We start from the raw sequence: 20,159 nt of genomic DNA on the forward strand, positions 1-20,159 counted from the left end.
GTCCAAAAATTGAACTAAGTGAAACTAGTTGTAAGCTATTAATGGTGTGTAATGGTGGGTGTAGATTTTGCCAAAGAGAAAATGCCATTTTTCCACAAAGTTTTCACACCCACGAATTACTGAGAGAAAATTACTTTGAAGACATTGATGTTGAAAGTACAGAGGACGATAGTCTTATTACATTTGTTTTCCTTTTTTGGACTCAAATGGATAGGCAATCAATCCAGTAATTCTCTTTCTAAAATATTCATGATGAAAAATGTTTTTCAGTGGAAAGTGAAAAAATACATACAAACTTGAAAAATGGTAGAAAAAATCTTCATTTTTTGACTGAAAAAGGGTGTTTATAATACACCCTTTATAAATAAATGAAAACTAATGCATTTTAAAATATTCATGATGAAAAATGTTTTTCTGTGGAAAGTGAAAAAATACATGACTATAGTCTTATGTCTAAAACTACAAAAATGGTAGAAAATCTTTATTTTTTGACTGAAAAACTTACTTTTTGTTTATAACACACCCATGTTGAAAAAATACATACAAACTTGAAAAATGGTAGAAAAAATCTTATTTTTTTGACTGAGATTGTAAATGGTGTTTTTAATACACCCTATAAATAAATGAAAACTAATGAATTTTAAAACATGATGAAAAATGTTTTTCAGTGGAAAGTGAAAAAATACACAAGTCTTATGTCTCAAACTTGAAAAATGGTCAAAAAGAAATCTTTCTTTTTTGACTGAAAGAGATTGTAAATGTTGTTTGTGTCCAAAATGTGAAAAATGGGCAAAAAAATGAAATATGTTTATTTAGACTCACTTGGATAGGCAATCACGTTTATATTACAACCACGTTGAAATAAATGCACAAACTTTAACAATTTCATTGGGAAAAATGTTTTTCAGTGGAAAAGGAAAAAATACATAAGACAAGGTAAACTTTTTTTATTTTTTTTTATTTTTTTTTTTCATTTGATAAATCTGACAATGGATTATATCTAAAATTATTTGTGGACAGCACAACGCAATGCAATGACAAACACTTACGTGGGAACAATAAACTGCTTACATAGCCAAACAAAACAATCAATCACAATAATATCTTCCCCACAAACAAGTTATAACACAAGTATTGACACTATTGATAACTGAAAAACAACAACCACCAATCAGTTAAAGACTACAAGGAGGGTAGGGAGGGGTGGGGCGAGCTGCATCTTGGGGCGGTGTGTCTTCAGTCTGTGCTTGGAGGTGGTCAGAGTCTGCTGCTCTGACCTCCAAGGGGGAGGGCACCAGGCTGAACAAAGAGGTCTGGTAGGCGTGTAGGGTCTCATGCTTGGAAAGCTAGCCCCAGTGTTTCGAATTTGCCAGTGGAGGGAAGTAAGCAGGGGGGGTGGTCAGAGTGTTTGGGAAGGTTGAAGACCAGACGAGCTGCTGCATTCTGGATGAGTTGGAGGGGTCTGATGGCAGATCCCGGAAGGCCAGCCAAGAGAGAGTTGCAGTAGTCCAGGTGGGACAAAACCATTGCTTGGACCAGTAGCTGGGTCAAGTAGGGGGTTAAGCTGGTTGAAGGAATGTTTCGGCTGATGAAGGTGTGGGACTTTCTGCGACCTCTTACGGCACAGGTCGGAGGCCAATCAGTTCACGGGGATGGTGTACCAGGGTCTGCTGCTGAGCGAGAGACGCAGACTCCGCACAGAGAGCATCGAGGAACAGGCCACGCCCAGCTCCTCCCCGGCACATTGGCCAGGTATGCCACACCCCACCTCCTCTCCTACGCTGCGGCCCCAACCCCACCTCGGGGCCGCAGCGCGTACATCTGTGCACACGTGTGCGTGTTACATGTTCGCTCACACGCTTCCCCCCACGCAGGCGTGTCCTCCCTCATCAGCCTGGCGGCGTCGGCGCAGGGGGAGGACCGGCCCCGGCTGAGCGTGATGCTGTGCGAGGCGGTGGTGGCCGTCTACCTCAGCCTCCTGATCCACGGTCTGGGCACTCACTCCAGCAACGAGCTCTTCCGCCTGGGCGCCCACCCCCTCAACAACCGCATGTGGGCCGCCGTGTTCGGGGGAGGGGCCAAGCTGCTCGTCAAACCCAGGAGGCCCCCGGAGCCCAAGCCAGGTATTGCCGGCGCGTTCCGACATCAGCAGGCGCGTGGGTAATCTCCGCTGCTCTGATCAGGCCGATGATCAGTCCTGCCCTGACCCACAAGCACAGCGCTCTCACCTCACAGCTGCTTCTGTGGTTCCTGAGGAAAGGCAACACATACTTTAGGACCTGACGGTAAAAGCACAGCAGCTTTTACCGTGTCACTGCGTCAGTGTCTGTGTCACGAGCCACAGGGACAAGTGTGGAGGCAGCACAACCTGAGTTACATCGCAGTGTACTTATTGCAGGGTCTTTACCCCCCAAGCTCATGGAAAAAAAAATCCTTGAATGAAATTGAATATACTGCAATATAAAGTAGTAAACTAAATTAATAGTAAAAAAATATATAATACCATGTCACAGTAAATGGAAAGATATACAAAATATTTCTACTTTCAGATATTGCTATATATTTAAAAAAACATTACTGTAAAATATATTTAATGTTGTCCGAAAGGTTCACATCTTTACAATACATTGCAGCATATTCCATTTCTGTTTTCCAATCACTTCTTATCTGAAAAGATAGGAAATGTGTTTTTTTTTACCAAGCGTTATCCATTCTGCTATGCTCCTGCCATGTTTTGCATGTGAATTTTTCCTTTTTTTCTTTTGTTTTGTTTGTGGAAAACAGCCCGTAAAGTTAGTGTGGAATCGGAGAGCAGGAGAGATGAACAGGCTAAAGCAGGTATTCCTCCCTCTGTCCTCCCCCTATCCTCCCTCTCTCCTCCCCATATCTTCCCCCTCTCCCCTTCCCTGCTTTCATTTAATGTGACTGTAGCTTATTACTGGCTTATCTCTACACCCCGCAAACATTCATTATTTGGGTCACCCATGCCCTGGGGATGTCGTGTTATTTCACTGGACTGAGTCTGGGGACGCAGATCGGCGATTACGCTTTTTCCAAAAATGTTGCGATGTCACATTTTTAACCACCGGTAACCGCGGCCGTGTCCATTTCCCTCTTCATCGGCATTCAACGGCTCCACTGCAGGCTGTCAGCTGCCCAGCAATCCAGAAGATTCTCACTGAATATTTTAGTGCTTGTAACATTTAGTGAGCAAAGATGAGGTAACTTATCTTCCCATAGGCAAGGGCAGTGGGGATCACAGCAAAACTCCTCCTATGATCACGGCAATTCATTTCTGTCTCCTGTAAGGGACATAAGTCTCTTGGTTTTAATCTGAAGAACTATAGATTCAGCTATGCTGGAACCACCACTACAAGAGACATTCGCTAAAAATAAAATAAAGAATATTTTCGAAAATATTTTTACGACAGCATGACCACTCAAGGCAGTCAAAATACCGCATCTCAGAATCATATAAACAGTGGGTTTCATTGGTGCTGACTGACAGTGTTCTCTGAAAGGGCCTTTCTTTATGCCACATTTGAGATATGAAGCCGGGCTGTAAATGCCACAGCCCTTCAGCCATATAACAGTCTGTGCCTCCTAGCAGAACACATTGAGAGATAAAATAGCACTGCACAAAACCCCCAATCAGTCAATCAACCCCAAATACTTTTTTTCTGCACAGAGCTAAGGGGAAAAATATTTGATAATACTTTAGAACAGTCTTTGTGAACCAGCAATACATGTTATCTTTCCTAAAGCATTATTGAATGTGTGGTTGTTTACCCATAGAGCAGTGTGTATGCAGTATTCATTACTGGTGTCTTGATAGATTGTTCATTGCGTATTCTTGGTCATATTCAAAAGACTGTTTATTTGTATTTCTCTTTGTTATCATGGATTTCTTTTACCCATAGTGCAGTGTGTAAGTTTGTATTTGTTTACCCATAGTACATTGTGTTCTAATCATTGGTTGTTTTCAGTTGATTTTTTTGCATTGCTTGTATTTGTGTTCTCATGCGCTTCATGTTTTGCCTGATCTTTAATGTTGAACAGAGTCTCCTGAGACAGAGATCAAGGGTAGCTCTGAAGGTTTGTGAACATAACACTATGTGTATGTTTTTTTTTGTGTGTGTGTGTGTGTGTGTGTGTGTGTGTGTGTGTGTGTGTGTGTGTGTGTAAGAGTGGGTGTGCGTGTGGGTGTGGGTGTGTGTGTGTGGGCACAGCTAATATTTAGCTCAGAGAAGAGGCACATTCCTCCTCTCCTCATCACAGGCCACCATGCCTTCTCATGCTAGTGAGGTGTGGCATTGTGGGTCAGAGAAACTAATTCCTAACTAGCTTTAAGGTTCTAACCTCGGGCTGGGACTTTGTTGACGCTTGTAATCTTGAAGAAATCTCGGAATGAGAATAGTTTCAGCAAATATCCTGTCGCATTCAGCACACTGAAAACGGGTAACCGACATAGGCCATTTGTGCCTCTCAGGGTACGGGTAAACACAAATAAGTAGATATTTATCATAGCAACAGTGTGAAGCATGAACCGATGACTTTGACAAAGGGCCCCATGGTTTCTAACCTGCCTGCGGTGCCTTGTAATTAAATTAAAAACATGTTGCGGGGGAAACGAATTTTAACGCCCCATTAGAATGATAGGGATGGGTGAAAGGAAGTAGAGCTGGATGCCCCCCCCTCCACTCCACTTCACTCATGTATTCCTTAATGAATCCCCACCACCTCCTCCCACACTCCTGACGCAGATGAATGCCAGGGTAGATGCCCGCAGATATATGTATACCGATACCTCATTTTGACCGATTTCTTTAGTCATGAACTCCCATCACCACCTGGGTTTCACTTTCCACAGCACCGCGCGTGTGTGTGTGTGTGTGTGTGTGTGTGTGTGTGTGTGTGTGTGTGTGTGTGTGTGCGTGCGCGTGTCTGTGTGTCTGTGTCTGTTTGAGCTCAAACATTTTGAGACTGCTGTTTTCTATCCATTTCTCTAACATTCTTTTTCTCTCCACTTCTCTCCCTCGCTGTACTAATGTTCCGCCTCTCTCTCTTGTCCTTTGTGAACAGTTTCTTCCACACGCTCATATTTCTCTCTGGCTGCTCAGTAAAAATATTAACAAATGTGTTCATATCTCTGCTTCTCTCACTCCAATCTTTGATAATATTCTCGTAACTCCTTTTCTCTCTTTCTGGAACAGATAAACACTGTCCTTTACCCGCTTTGACAGCTCCCTCCTCAATAACACAGCCATGACACTCTGTGCTGCACAGTACACCGTCACTAATATTCCACTCGTGATTGGCTCTCCCTGCAGTGGCTCCACCCCCTGTGGAGGAGATTGACAAGCACCGCAGGCGCTTCAACATGCGCATGCTGGTCCCAGGACGGCCGGTGAAGGAGACGCCGACCACACCCCCTCCAGTGCCTGCAGAGAGGCCTTCCTACCGGGAGAAGTTCATCCCGCCGGAACTCAGCATGTGGGACTACTTTGTGGCCAAAGTATGGAGCTGAAGTTCTTCCCTGAAGCTTGCAATTCATCAGGAACTTCCATAATGGCGCTACAGTGTGCTGTCAATCGATGCCTTAGTGTGAAGCAGCCTTTAGGGCATCTGTTCTCGCTCCTGATCCTGGAGAGCCGCACGGCTGGCTTCTGTTGTTACTCAGCACTAAGTATATCAATGAAAGCAGTTAATTACACAGTTAACTCAACTCACCTGGTTTCTTGGATCTGAATTGGGTGCTGATATTAAGGCAAAAACAAAAACCAGCACCCCCGGCTCTCCAGGAGCAGAAGTGAGGACCCCTGCTCAGTTTGCTCTCCTAAACAGCTAAATCGGTATAAATCAGTTGGTCACTGATAAAATATCCACCCAATTTGTGGTTCACTAAGTACGAGTTTCCCACCTCTGCTTTAAGAACAGTATCTGAAGCAATAACAACATTACCATTTTTAGCATTCACATAACACCGTCAAGTTAAAAAGCGCCCAGGGAATACTTGTGCCATTTAATTACTGTATTACTTTGACCATGAAAGGCTACACTGAGTTCCAACTTGAAGAACATTGCATTAAACGGTTATGTTGAACCATTTATAGATAAACTGTGCAAAAGCCTTAGGCACCCTAGATCTCTTTAATATAAATTTGGTCTCAGATATATATATTTTTTCTGCATTAGTGCCAGTAGAAGAGGAAATTTGGGATTTCTAAACATTTGTTACATCCCAAATGACGCCCATGTTACAATAACATTGGGGACATAGTTTAGTCCCAACAACAACACACAGGATCTGAGACTCTGAAGCATTGCAAGAGCTGAGAATCCAATAAGAAACACAAGAGTTTTCCATCTGGTTACTATGGAGAATGTGTCCCCTGCAGCCCTTCCTGCCCCTGGCGGACAGCGGCGCTCTGTACGACTCAGACGAGAGCGGAGTCAGCGAGGACGAGGACGACGAAGACGCCTTCCTCTCCGACACACAGATCACCGAGCACAGCGACCCCAATTCATACAGGTGCTCCCTCCCCTCGTCTGCTTTGAATAGTTAGAAATACTGCTGTACAGTGCTGAGAGGTAAAATAATTGGGCCATTCCACGCCAACTCCAGGAGGTCGCACCACAGCACCTCTTGATTCGACCCCAGGCGGATCTGAATGTGCCAAAAATGAATTGAATATCCCAAGGGTCATATGGCACAAATCGGTCGAAACGCAGCACAAACTAATGGCATGGCTCAATAAAGACCCAACCCTATGTTCCAGCTACCGCGCCCCCCATCACTAAACCATCCACATCAAACCAGACGTATCCAAGGAAGACATTCAAACAAAATACGCAAATGAATACATCAAAACAAAACACCCAAACAATAATAGCTTCATTAGAGGCAGAAAGGGTGTTGGACATTTCTGTTTAACACAATCTGGCTTCGGAGAATCATATCTTCACAGGATAAAAAAAGGAATACACCTCTGGCCACAGACTAACATCAGAGTTTCACACTGTATAAATATTTTCACCAAGCTATTAGAGTTGTTGTTCCTTAATTTCATTGCATTAATAAAAACTACTCAAGATGGCTTGAATCGTTGGACAAACTTACCCCTCTCTAATTGTAGTACTGTGACAAAGGGCTCTGTCTCAGGCCACGAGTGGCACTCAAATGCTTTAATTTAACAAACGCATTGTTTTGTTTTCGGTTTAACGGACTTTCGTCGGGGGTGCACACCCGAAATCACACCCCTAACAGTTTGCAACCATAGAACACAAACAAATAAATGTCTGTTAAATGTAAATGTGTATTGTACTTTGCGTTTGTTTTGCACGTTGTGTTTAAGTTAATTGTACGGTCTTCCATTCTCCATTGTCTCCGTGTTGTTCGTCTATTTCGCTGAAGCCGAATACTACCAAAAGTTAACTTATTAACTACCTCCAATATTATCCAATTCAGCCAACCACTAAATGGTTTAACTCCACGACAACCAAATTCTAACAACACTTTCAACTCTACTGAGGACTGGAAGTACCAAACTTCTATCACTACCGTTTGGCAAACTAGCTGCAGTACATCACAAACTGGATTCACCAACCAACAGACCGACGGATATAAATGGAACAATCCGAATGCAAATAAATTTCCTTCTCCGATCTACCATTGCTGAACACTACCATAGAGCACCACAATTGCTTCAGAAACACTCATTAACCTTGACAGCTTGGTGGAAAATAATAAAAATCTTTCAATCCAAAATGACCCCATGCAAATACACTGCCAATATGGCACAATTACAACTTTTTACTTAAGGATTACAGCATATTTCTTCACCACATGGAAACAAAGAGAAATTGCACACTTTCAAGACATCTTTCGGTGTAGCACTTTCATCACTTTCCAGGATTTGGTCAAGAATACAAAATCAGAAAATAACTTCAATTAAAATATGTTCTTAAACTCGCAATTAATAAAACATTCAATAATAGGAAAATTCTGTCTAAATTATACAAATTAAGTTCAACCACAGACCTAACAATATCCCTCCCCATCCAAGCCTGGGAAAAAGACTCGGCCACAAGGATTTTGTTTGATCCAAGGCCTCATGGACTTTACAGACAAAGCCAACAAATAGCAGTTCCATTAGTCCAGCCAAAAATTAAGTTCAAAGTCAATCAAGACCAAAACTGCAATAATAATAATAATAATGGATTAATTAGTTTCATCTCCAGAAGAAAAGAAAACAGATCAGGCCTAAAAAACATTCATGTAACAGAAATGCAGAAGAGCCAAACACAATGATTCAAACAGTAGAAAACTCACCTCTCTTAGGTAGTCCTTATGTCAGCGATCCTTCTAGTCCTGGCATGCATTCCTGAAGAATAATACTTGTTTTACTTTTTACTTTAAAAAACAAAAAGACAAACAGAAAACTTCCAAACATTTCCCCCGCATGTTCTCACGTGGCGGCCATTTTGTTTTCATCAGGTCACCTGACCCCTACTGCCTTAAAGTAACAGAAACGCAGATTCACTGACAGATTCCAATATGGTGGATAATGCATTCCAATATGGATTTCGCAAAAAATGACCACAATCCATGTTTTTTTCCTCTGAAACTGCATTCTAACCAAACTGCATTCAGACCATAGAGTTTAAATCATGCGTTGCTGATCTTAATTCGAAAAGGGCCTGTGTGGGAGTGGGGTTTTGTTTTAGCAAGACCCACACATTGTGGAGATATTACATGTTGATACTGGATGGTGAATTTTGGCAGGACATCACAGTACTATTTATATTCAATCATATCTGCACCATTATGTTGGGTCCTTCTCCTCCACAGCTGGACTCTCATAAGGTTATCCTTGACCAAACTGGCCCTGCACAACATCAACAACTTTGGGTTCTCCCCTGCTTTAATCCTAGAGATATGAGCCTCCAAAATCAACACAAACGCCAAATTTTACCAAGGCCTTTTTTACCTTTAACCTTGGCCTCATGGATTTTTAGAGACAAAGCCAACAAACAAAGCTGTCCTGTCATAAATTACCCACAAAATAAAGTTCAAAGTCAATCAAGATTAAAAAAATATTTTAAAAAACACCAAAATAATAGATAGATTCTAGTTGCAGCATGTATTCCTGAAAAATAATACTTTTTTTGTTTTACATTTTACTTTACTCTGAAAGGAACACAATCCATATTTTTCCTCTGAAAGTTTAAATAGTTTTTTGTTTTAACCCAGCATTAAGTAGACTCATTGTGGAAACATTACATGTTGATGCTAGATTGTGTATTTTGGCAGGATACCACAGTAGTATTCTGTTCTCATATCTAGACCATTCTGTTGGGTCCTTCTCCTCCACAGCTGGACTCTCATAAGGTTAGCCATGATCAAACTGGCCCTGCACAACATCAACAACTTCCTGCCTATAACAGGACTGGAATTCTCAGGTATGCCCACTGTTTACCATAGGCTGAGCTCAGCTGTCTCCTGAGCCATCGGTTATCTTCTCCATCTCCTTCTCTCTCTACCATATCTGTTCTCTGTTAGCATATTTTACCTATAGACATTTTTATTTTGTCTTTTTTGCAAGTCAATTTTATGAGAAAAAAAGTAATGGGACTTTTCATTTTCAGATTAAGCCTAGACTAAATTCATTTTGAATGGAGATGATCAGTACAAAAGTGGAATAAATGTAATCTGTCTCTGTGCAACTGGCCCATGAAGTATTTGCAAATTAACCCTTTAGTAAACGTTGAGTTGAGACATGCCAATTACATACCAAGCCATTATGGCGAAACTGACCCTTTCCCTGGGGAATGTATTTAACTTAAGGGCAGCGCTGGTCCTGTGCTTTGCAGAGCTGCCGGTGACCTCCCCTCTGGTGAACGCCTCGTTGAAGATGCTGGAGAACTGGGAGCACCTGCTGCTGGAGAGGATGAACAAATTTGACGGGCCTCCACCCAACTACATCAACACCTACCCCACGGACCTGAGCGTGGGAGGGGGCCCCGCCATCCTGAGGCACAAGGCCATGCTGGAGCCAGAGAACACACCCTTCAAGTACACAATCACCTAATTACCCAGATAGATTCATTTTTCACTGGAATGTGTGCTATAGTCCTTTTCATGTGGGGGGTAGGTAAGGAATAGGATGTGTGGGACTGTGCCACTTTACTTCAATAGCCTATGCTTTCTTTCGTGCAATGACCATTCACACAGATATTGTGCTGAAGTCATTCAGGCTTGGTAACTTGTGCATAGGCACAACAGCACTACTACGCTGCAGCATTTAAACCCGTAACCCCCCTAGTTCCTCAGTTCCTGAGTCACAGCTCCCGCCCCCCCCCAGTGGTAGACCAGGCAGTTCTATGCAAGGTTAAGATGAGGTTGTTTGAGTTTGTGTCTATGCCTTGTCCAGGGCCAAAAACCACCAGTCTTTCCCCGAAAGGCGTCTGTGGCACTTCCTAGTCAAACAGGATGTTCTCCAGGAGACAATGATTCGCTACATCTTCACCAGGAAGCGGAAACAAAGTGAGGTAAGGGCTCCTTAATGTGAGGAGTCACTGTTTGGCTCCTCTTCCCCGCATTGTTCGTTGCGAGTTCTCTGGGTCACGGCATGTGGGCATTATTAATATCTGTTCCAAACTATGTTAAGGAGACGTCATGCATCTTTTTAATTGTAAAGCTTTTCCCCAATACTTTTTTTTCCACCCAATCATATTCATCGTCACTGCTCATTTGTGGAACCTCTGCGTTTGATCCGGGAGAGCCCGGGCGAGCATGTGCCACAGCATGCGATGTGAGGGACTGCTTCTTACGGCACTGCCGTCTAAAAGCCGCGCTTCGACAGATATGAGTCAGAGGACGACACTTTGTGTGCCGCTCAGCGGGCGGACTGTGGGCTCCCTGGCAACCAGCGGGGGCGGCTCGTGTGCCGTGGGAAGCTGTCACCCCAGCTGACAGGGAGCCAATCACGCGTCGCCCAGCAGGACGCCAGTCTCATTGGCCCTGGCTAGAAACTATACTGTGGAGCCCACCCATACCCTACAACAGTGCCTTCATGAGTCACCCAATAGCCCAGGCAGCTTGGTATTTTGCAAATGGAAATATACTGAAAATATATTGAAATTAAATATATATTAACATATATTCTCATACATTCTCACACATTACAATGGACAAATATACAAAGTATTACAAATACTGCATGTTTAGAAATACACTGTATACATATATTTAGCATTACATTTTCAAAATAGGGCAGCAGGGGGTTCCTTGTAGCACAATTGATTTTCCCCATTATTTTTAGCACTTTTTTATTGATGGGGAATTTTATTTTTCAATTGGTCTGAGTTTTGTGACTCCTATGGGCCTCTATAGACAGTTAACCATAGAAAGTCCCGGCATGCCTCCTGAGTGCAGGCAGGCTGAGGCTCCCAGTCACATGGCCAACAGCAACCAACTCAGCCTTCTAATGGATCCAGTGAAACAATGATGAGCTCTGAACATCATTAGCCTTTCAACCGTCCATCACGCTGCTTTCATTTACAGAAACTGACACTTTAGAGCAAAGGCTGAGCAGCTGTATTTGTGTTTATACCAACACATAGCTGTGTGAGAACTGAAACAGAAACAAAACGTAAATACATTTATTTTCAAAAACACGTTTTCTCCTCTGCATTTAGGCATATGAGAGTGCTGTGGCTACTGTTAGTGTGGTGCATATTCGCATTTTCTGACGCCTTTACTCAAGACTGGTCCTGAGATGTCGTGAGTGTCCATTAAAGAGCAAACAATGTGGTATAGTGTTGTATTGCAGTGTTATCAGTATCATCCCACAGCCTCACAGAGGGAATGCTCAGCCTTATCTTCTCAGATTCCAGGTGGTTATACGGGACATTTATCCAGCATTCAGTAGAGCAAAGCGGTCTACCAACATCTAGCAGAAACCCAAGAGATAAATAATAGGTTGAGGGCAGTCTATGTTGATTATTTTATGTGTTGATTATTGTATTTTGTCCATCCAGAGTGTGCTGTGTAAACTCACAGAAAAGGCAAATTAGATAGCTGCCATACAATAGCTGTAAACTACTGGAGGGTGCCAGTCTTTTCTAGTGTGATACCAACAAGAAATAAAAAACACTTATCATATTTTTTTTTTCTCCATCTCATGTTCTTTTTGTTATTGCATGTGGTTTGTGTGTTGTGTTGTGTTGTGTTGTGTTGTGTTGTGCTGTGCTGTGCTGTGCTGTGCTGTGTTGTGTTGTGACCGTGGGGTGTGTGTGTGTGTTGTATTGTGCTGTATGTAGTCTTCAGACGACCTTGTGGACCAACTCAAACAAAACTGCATATCAGGAAATGGCAAATTCCAAAAGGTAGTGTCCCTCTCTGCTGTCCACCGTGGGCCCGTGGGGCCAGCTGGGCCCTTTCTGCTCTCAGACTCACGTTCTAGAACATTCCACTTCCCTAACAAACCTACCAGCTACCAGCAGCAGCCTGCAACCTCACCATTAACTGACTGCAAAACTAAGGGCCTGATTTACTCACACCTTTAGCACATACAAAACCAATAACATCACCAATGACTGGTCATGGTATTTTGCGCACCTATCATTGGCTGTGTTATTAGTTTTGTCCAAGTAGATCAGGCCCTAAGAGCACTGTGCTTGCATCTCATTCCAGAGCTACTCTGCCGGTGGTTTCCATGGTGTTCGACCGTTGAAGTGCAGAAGTGCCTCAGGCTTAAATATAGGGACTTGTGGTCAGCCATGGCATGGATGGGTTACATGGTGTGAAATGCATGCTGCTGAGAGCTCTTTGCAAGCAGGGGCTAGCGGTGTTATGCTGGGGTGTTTTACCAGAGCAGTGGACCCCTGTGACAGCAGAGGCTCTTTCCTTTGCAGGTGGAGGCTGATCTGGGCTACCCAGGAGGCAAGGCCAAGGTCATTCACAAGGAAGCCGATATTATCATGGCATTTGCCATTAACAAGGTGCGTGTCCCTGTCTTTTAACCATAGTGCCAGTCAGTGACATAGTACAGGAATCTCTCAGTCACAGTCAGTCAAGTAAATCTTTGTGATATAGTAGGTAACAGCACGTGTATAGCTATATATCAACCAGATGGTTGACTCTGTATTCTTACTGCTAAGGCCAACACATTCAACATTCTTGGCCTTGTCGTAAGCAAATCTAATGACCGTGCAGGAGCAAAAACGTCTGTCACAAATCAAAACCTCCTGTAGTTAAAATAAACATGGAAGCAACATGAGTGTTTAGTGCATAACATCTCTGGTACAAGAGTATCTCGGTCAGACAGTGATGGGTACTATGCAGACTGAACACCCAACGTGCCCTGTGATTGGCTATGTGTGGTTGTGTTCATTCACAGGCTAACACCAATGAGATTGTGCTGGCGTCCACTCACGATGTGCAGGAAGTGGACGTGTCCGCCCTGCTGGCCGCCCAGCCCTACACCTGGATCGGAGAGGAGTTCGACAAGGAGTCCCGCACCAGGTCTACCCCCTCTATCTGCAGTAGCGTTAGCCGCCTGTAGGGGGCGGTTGTGGGTATAGACTGCGGGAGGGTAACGCCTGCGGTAGACTGCTGTCTCACTCACGTGGTTCTGTCGCTCCGCAGCTCTGACGACACGGACTACCGTTCCTCCCACACCAACATCGCCCAGGCCAGCGCCCCCCCGCTCATACCCGCCTCACCGTCCATGCCCTGGCTGGGCAGCGGGCAGACGAGCACGGGCGCTAACGTGGTACGTCGAGCCGGCCTGCGATAACAAAACGTCAACAAACAGCGTCCTTACTGGGAGGTCATACCAGGCTGCAGTTCTGTAGTGTGGCCAGCAGATGGACACAGAGAGCCGCTCAGTTCAATCCCTGGATTCAGTTCAGGACACAGGATAGTCCGTTAGCGTCACACTGAATTTCCCCTCTTCTACATCACTATTTGAACTGATGCTGATTTTTGGTTTTATTTAAAGGAAAATATGTGATTTACTCCGTAAGAGTCTCCTGGAGCATCTGACACGTGGATGAAGTTTAGTCTCGCTTCTGATACTGGAGCACGAGAACCCAGCGTTCTCTCCAGAGTGGCGCAGATCTTCATATTAATTTTTCTCTTCTATCACAAGAACATAAACAAAGGTTTCTCGACAAAACACACCGTTGATGAGTCTATTTTCATTGTGATGACCAAGGTCTCCCGTTTTTACTTCAAAGATAAGATATTCAAAGAGAAAGAATACATAGAGCTGCTCAAACAAGACTTCCCAAGGTGCATTCTTACGTCATCATGAGAGACTAGGTCACATGACATGTAATATGGGAGAGAAGTGCTGGAGATAATGCAATGTGCAGCAAATGTCCACTTCTCCAACCTCAATATTGTGTGTCTATTTTGTGTAGCATCTGTCCAGATTACTGTCGTTTTGGATTATTTAACCTAAAACCTTTTTTCAAAGAAACAAAAAACATATTTTTTGAATTAAATATATTTTTGCAGCTCATCAAAAGGAACTTGAATAATGTCAAGAGAATGACCTCCCATCCAATTTACCAGTATTGTAAGTATTGGAACCCATTCTGATTGATTTATCATATTTTGAATGTTAGCTTTATAACATTACATTACATTGTGCTTTATAAATAAATGTCTTTATTACATCACCCCTCGCAGTAGTGCGTGGGGTGTCTTTGCCTGAGGCATGGCTGTCAGTGTGGCTGATTGGCTGGTATCTCTGTGTCGTGACCATAATTAGGGGTTTCATTCACTGTGCCGTGATTGTAACTGATTCTGTGTACAGTGTCTGTGATTGGCTGCTTTGTCCTGTGTGTGGTGACTGGGGTTGGTTTTAGTCTTATCTGTGTAGACTGAACGGGTAGGTTCTCTTTCGTATGACCGATTGGCTGCTTGGTTCCGTGTGTGATCTTTCTGTGGTTACGACTAGCTGTTTTTGTCTTGTGAGCGATTGGATTTTGGGTTTTGCGTGGTGGCTGGTTGGCTGTTAGGGTCTGAATGCGCTGCCTGTGATTGGCTCTGTCTCTGGTGGCTGATGGCCGGTTCTGTGTGGATCAGACATGACCGGGGCGCAGGACGGCAGCGTGCGCATGTTCGAGTGGAGCAGGCCCCAGCAGCTCATCTGTTTCCGCCAGGCCGGCAACGCCAGGGTCACCAGGCTCTACTTCAACTCCCAGGGAAACAAGGTCAGCTCTGCACTGCAGGCACTGGATGCTAGGCTAGCATCTACAGATTACACACACAAAATGGCATCTAGAGCTCACACACACTAGCATCTACAGTTCACACATCTTATTACCTAATGGTGACGCACAGTAGCATTTATGGCTCAAACATAATGGCATCTAATGTTCACACAGGCTAGCATCTACAGCTCACACAACCGAGCATATAATGCTCACACAGGCTAGCATCTTCAGCTCAAACATAATGGTATCTAATGCTCACACAGGCTAGCATCTACAGTATACACATACCATGCCCCAGGATCCTGCAGGATATAATCTATTGTATTTCCAGTGCAAAACATCTCTGTGACAGTAAAATGCACTATCAAAATAGAATAGAATTGAACTGAATTGAATCTGTGTGTAACTAGGGATGAGCTGGTATGAGATTTTGAAGGTACGATAACCGTAGCCAAAAAATACCACGGTTTCACGGTATTGCGCACCTCTAAAATATGTTATTATAATAACTCGTACAAAATCGTACACATTTTTTGACATTGAACAAAATATATTTTACTTTTAAATAACAAGTAGAACATTAGGAACATTAGTAAACACTTTAACATTAACATATAGAACATCATTTAATTATTTTCTTGGGAAAAAAAAACCACTTGAATAAAATGTAAATAAATGCAGTGTAGTGAGCCTTAGCCTGTAGCTCAACCTTAGAGCTCAACACACTTAGCTTTGTTTTTAGAGAGTTGCTCGCTTTCTACACATGCTGCAACAGGCAGCAACTTCACCCCAAGCAATTCCAGCCCCAAGCCGACCCATTTCAACCCCAAGCCGTTTTGCCAAGCCGTTTTGCCAAGGTATGCTGTTGTAGTTTACCTCTGGGGCTATTCCACCTCAACAATTAACTTTCTTTATTCTATCTTTCTCAGAACTCTCGCATGACATGTTGTAATTCATTACTTCCTCCCCTGCATATATTATGTATAAACCTTTCAGAAACATAGTCCAGGAATATGTTTCTATGGTGACATTGTGCAAATATGAGCATCAACAGTGAATTACCACACTGTATGTCTGTGAGAGCAGCTGGCCAAGTGCAGAGAAAATACGACTTTGGTAATTTGTCTACGACTAGATGTGCGCACTATGTGTAACAGCTATAACTAGTATGGGTACTGAATGGAAGCGAGCTAGCCACCGCGAACGTAACACGTCCAGTGTAATTCAGGCCTTACACTGCAAATTATAGCCATCTCTTTGTGATCAGTCATTTTACCTTGAGGGGCGGGAGGGAACAGGTCCTACCGTCGTAATGTTATGACAGGAAATGTTTAGTGGTTTTAGAACCGTGACTTTTTCAAAAGGAGGAATGCCATGAAACCAGAAACTGGCCTGTGCCTACATGTCACACAGAAGCATCCTGTAGGATGTTTGTTAGTTGGGCCCTTGCATTAATGAAGCTAATGAGTACCCTCTCTCAATAAGTGTACTCACCACGCTGAGGGTTTATGGAGAAATTTAAGTGCACTTACTCCAGATTACTTTAATGTAGAATGTTCTGGAAAGAGAAAGGCGTGTTGGACTCTCATGCCCTGTTCATTGAGAGTGGTGTTAAGGGGTTATGCAGTTTATCAGTGTATTTCACAAGACATTCCCACAGCTGCAGCTGACTCAGCCCACTCAGTGCTCATTGTGGTCACACCGTGTCCTTCTTCACAGCTAATTTCATCAGGGAGCAGCAGCAGTAACGCTATCCACCTCATACAAGCCACATACAAGAGGAGGAATTATTTTAAAACTTGTTAGCCGGACCAAAATGGTCTGACCTGTAGTTTTTGTGTAAATGAACTGGGGGAACTCACCCATTCACTAACAGTTGGAGATAAATCAGATGGCGTGTTTGGTTACATATTGTTGGCTTGTGGTCCTCTTCCATCTGCATGTCCCTCCATTGTGGTACAGACTGTAAAATTAACCCCTTGTCTTTTCTGTAGTATTTTACTTTTAAATAACAAATTGAACATTAGGAATACTGGTAAACATTTTAGCATTAACATATAGAACAAAATGGAATTTTATTTATTTATAAAATGTAAATAAATGCAGTGTAGTGAGCGTAAACCTGTAGCTCAGCCTTAGAGCTCAACACACTTAGCTTTGTTTTTAGAGAGTTGCTCGCTTTCTACACATGCTGCAACAGGCAGCAACTTTACCCCAAGCTGATCCATTTCAACCCCAAGCCAAGCCGTTTCACCCCAAGGTATGCAAGACAATGTGTAACAGCTATAATCAACACTAGCGTGGGAGCTGAATGGAAGCAAGCTAGGCACCGCACATGTAACACGTCCAGTGTAATTCAGGCCTTACATTGCAAATTATAGATATCTCATTGTGATTAGTCCTTTTAACTCATTTTAACAGACTAAACTGAACTGCCTCACCCTTGTCCTTTCTGCAGTGTGGGGTTGCCGATGGTGAGGGCTTCCTCAGCTTGTGGCAGGTCAACCAAACATCCTCCAGCCCCAAACCTTACTTGGTAAGTCTGGGGAGGAGAAATACAAAGCAGAAAGATATTGGATATTTGTTGCTTAGACCACTGTTACTGAGGCATGTATGATTGAATCCACAAGCACTCATGTGAACTCGTATCCCGGGCGATTTATGTTCCCCCTCCGCGTCTCGCTTGTTCCGGTAATTTCCGAGGCTAAATCAAACCCCCCCTTTTCCCACCCTTTGAACACAGAGCTGGCAGTGTCACACCAAAACCTGCGGTGACTTCGCCTTCATCACCTCCTCCAGCCTGATCGCCAGCGCCGGTCTGTCCACTGACAGCAGGTCATCGTCAATCACACACGCTCCACCGTCCTCAATTACACCCACTGCCCTTTGAGTAAAACTAACACTCCCTCCATTTATATTTCTCCTGAAGTTTTTATTTTATTCATGTTTCAGAAACGTCTGCCTTTGGGACACCCTGATTTCTCCCAATAATTCTCTGGTACACGGTAAGTTGGTTTTGCTTAATCACATGACTATCAGCCAAGCAGATCTGGTGTGCCACTTGACAGCCTGTATTATAATATGTGTACCTCTCATTCATGACGTTATGGCATTTATAAACCTAATGAGATAAAATAATATTAAATATATAAAATTCAGGCCAGACGAGATATCCGATGTGTTCGGTGTTCCAGAAAAGCCCCCCTGAAAACCAGCTGTATAAACTGATGTAGAACTGTAAACAGTTGTGTCATTTGCTCTGGATAGGAGACTCTACTACATGGCAGTGGTGTAAAAAAATGCAGTGTTGGCTGTGAGTGTGTTCTGAGTGTGTTGTGTGTTCTGAGCGTGTTCTGAGTGTGTTCTGAGCGTGTTCTGAGCGTGCTCTGAGCGTGCTCTGTGCGTCCCCTCAGCGTTCCCCTGCCATGAGAACGGGGCGACCGTGCTGCAGTACGCCTCCAAGCAGCAGCTCATCCTCTCGGGCGGCAGGAAGGGCTTCGTCTGCATCTTCGACATCCGGCAGCGGCAGCTGCTGCACACCTTCCAGGCCCACGACTCCGCCATTAAGGCTCTGGCCCTGGACCCCGCCGAGGACTCCTTCATCACCGGCTCCGCTGAGGGAAACATGAAGGTGCGGCTCACGGCTGTACACACAACTAAAATGAACAAAAAACTGTTCTGGCTCAATTTAATAATGTTACAATACAATGTAATTATAACTGTAAAACTGAAGCAAAGCAACAGTGATAGTCATCATGCCGAGCTCTCTTTTAAACCACATCTTCTACAATAATGCATGGCTAACCAGTCACTGCTGTGCATTGTACAGTACATTTTAGCGCATAGTTAATGTTCCTGGTGGAAACAAGCCTTTAATGTGTTATTATCTTGGATGGATCCAAGGTGACAAGGCTTAGGAAGCTCTACAGAATATTACAGTATACCCGGGGACAAGGCCACAGGGCTGTGTTTTGTTTTGCTCACGAAACCTAAAAGACAGTACACACAGATAAGCATACACTTTTCGGTGTGAAACCTTCCCCTGCGCTCACCTCCGTGTGTACCTGTGACAGGTGTGGAAGCTGACGGGCCACGGGCTGCTGCACTCCTTCAGCTCCGAGCACGCCAAGCAGTCCATCTTCCGCAACATCGGCGCGGGCGTCATGCAGGCAGAGACCTGCCCCGGCAACCGAATCTTCACCTGCGGAGCCGACGGCACCCTCAAAATGAGGGTCCTACCGGACCGCTACAACATCCCCGCCAACATATTCAACATCCTGTGACACTCCAAACGGGAGGGAAGGGGGGGGGGGCCCCGCACCCGCACCCGTGCCCAAACGTCTTTCAGCCGTCACTGCCTCCGCCCCCCCCCAACACCCCCCGCCCCCCGACTACGCACCCCTCCCTGCCCGAGCGGGAAGAGTTTACACCCCGTTTATTTTTAAAGCGAATTTCGTTTTCAGAATCGTTTTCAGAATCTCTGATATGGTGTTCTTATAGGAAAGCTATGCATGTACTGTAACTGTAAATGAGTGCGATGTGGATGATGGAGCTCTCTAAAAGCACTGAAAGTGTGTACCGTACTGTATCCGTCCTCATTATTCGCACCTCTCGGCACTGTGGTTCAGTATCCAGTCAGCGCATCCGTGGTCTCCGCTGTGAGTGCACTTGTTCTTTTTTATCCGCATTATATTTAATGATCGGGCCTCAGTAAGCGTGGCGGAGTGAAGCCGCCCCACCCTCGTCGCCCGTGAGTCGGTGGCTTGTGGTGAGAAGACTGCGCTTATCTCGGCCAACCAAGGCCACGACTGTCCTTAAAACTGGGGCGTGAGCCTGTAAGGCCCAAAGTGAGGTTTACGTTCTGTCCTTTCGGTGCATACGTAACCCAGCGCTAGAACATTCCACTTTACCAGAGACACAAGGATGTT

The 20,159-nt window shown here is 44.1% G+C and overlaps 1 protein-coding gene across 2 annotated transcripts in view; it reads left to right on the top strand.

Annotated features, from left to right (window-relative positions):
* The window catches only part of LOC133111144 (dmX-like protein 2), a 49,598-nt gene extending 29,988 nt beyond the window's left edge, over nucleotides 1-19,610 (top strand). The window contains exons 27-46 of one of the 2 annotated variants that reach the window (XM_061221291.1): nucleotides 1,628-1,752; nucleotides 1,875-2,123; nucleotides 2,785-2,838; nucleotides 4,060-4,095; nucleotides 5,331-5,515; nucleotides 6,399-6,532; nucleotides 9,377-9,462; nucleotides 9,874-10,075; nucleotides 10,434-10,551; nucleotides 12,325-12,390; nucleotides 12,919-13,005; nucleotides 13,404-13,528; nucleotides 13,652-13,778; nucleotides 14,528-14,588; nucleotides 15,101-15,228; nucleotides 17,690-17,767; nucleotides 17,975-18,066; nucleotides 18,184-18,236; nucleotides 18,645-18,862; nucleotides 19,305-19,610. In XM_061221291.1, the coding sequence (XP_061077275.1) occupies nucleotides 1,628-1,752; nucleotides 1,875-2,123; nucleotides 2,785-2,838; nucleotides 4,060-4,095; nucleotides 5,331-5,515; nucleotides 6,399-6,532; nucleotides 9,377-9,462; nucleotides 9,874-10,075; nucleotides 10,434-10,551; nucleotides 12,325-12,390; nucleotides 12,919-13,005; nucleotides 13,404-13,528; nucleotides 13,652-13,778; nucleotides 14,528-14,588; nucleotides 15,101-15,228; nucleotides 17,690-17,767; nucleotides 17,975-18,066; nucleotides 18,184-18,236; nucleotides 18,645-18,862; nucleotides 19,305-19,514 (2,434 nt within the window). In that variant the 3' untranslated portion in view covers nucleotides 19,515-19,610. The remainder of the gene's footprint in view (nucleotides 1-1,627; nucleotides 1,753-1,874; nucleotides 2,124-2,784; nucleotides 2,839-4,059; nucleotides 4,096-5,330; nucleotides 5,516-6,398; nucleotides 6,533-9,376; nucleotides 9,463-9,873; nucleotides 10,076-10,433; nucleotides 10,552-12,324; nucleotides 12,391-12,918; nucleotides 13,006-13,403; nucleotides 13,529-13,651; nucleotides 13,779-14,527; nucleotides 14,589-15,100; nucleotides 15,229-17,689; nucleotides 17,768-17,974; nucleotides 18,067-18,183; nucleotides 18,237-18,644; nucleotides 18,863-19,304) is intronic. The other variant, XM_061221292.1, reaches the window with a different exon arrangement.
* The last annotated feature ends 549 nt before the right edge of the window (nucleotides 19,611-20,159 follow it).

This window comes from Conger conger, chromosome 15 (genome assembly GCF_963514075.1).
Source record: "Conger conger chromosome 15, fConCon1.1, whole genome shotgun sequence".
NCBI classification, from domain to species: domain Eukaryota; kingdom Metazoa; phylum Chordata; class Actinopteri; order Anguilliformes; family Congridae; genus Conger; species Conger conger.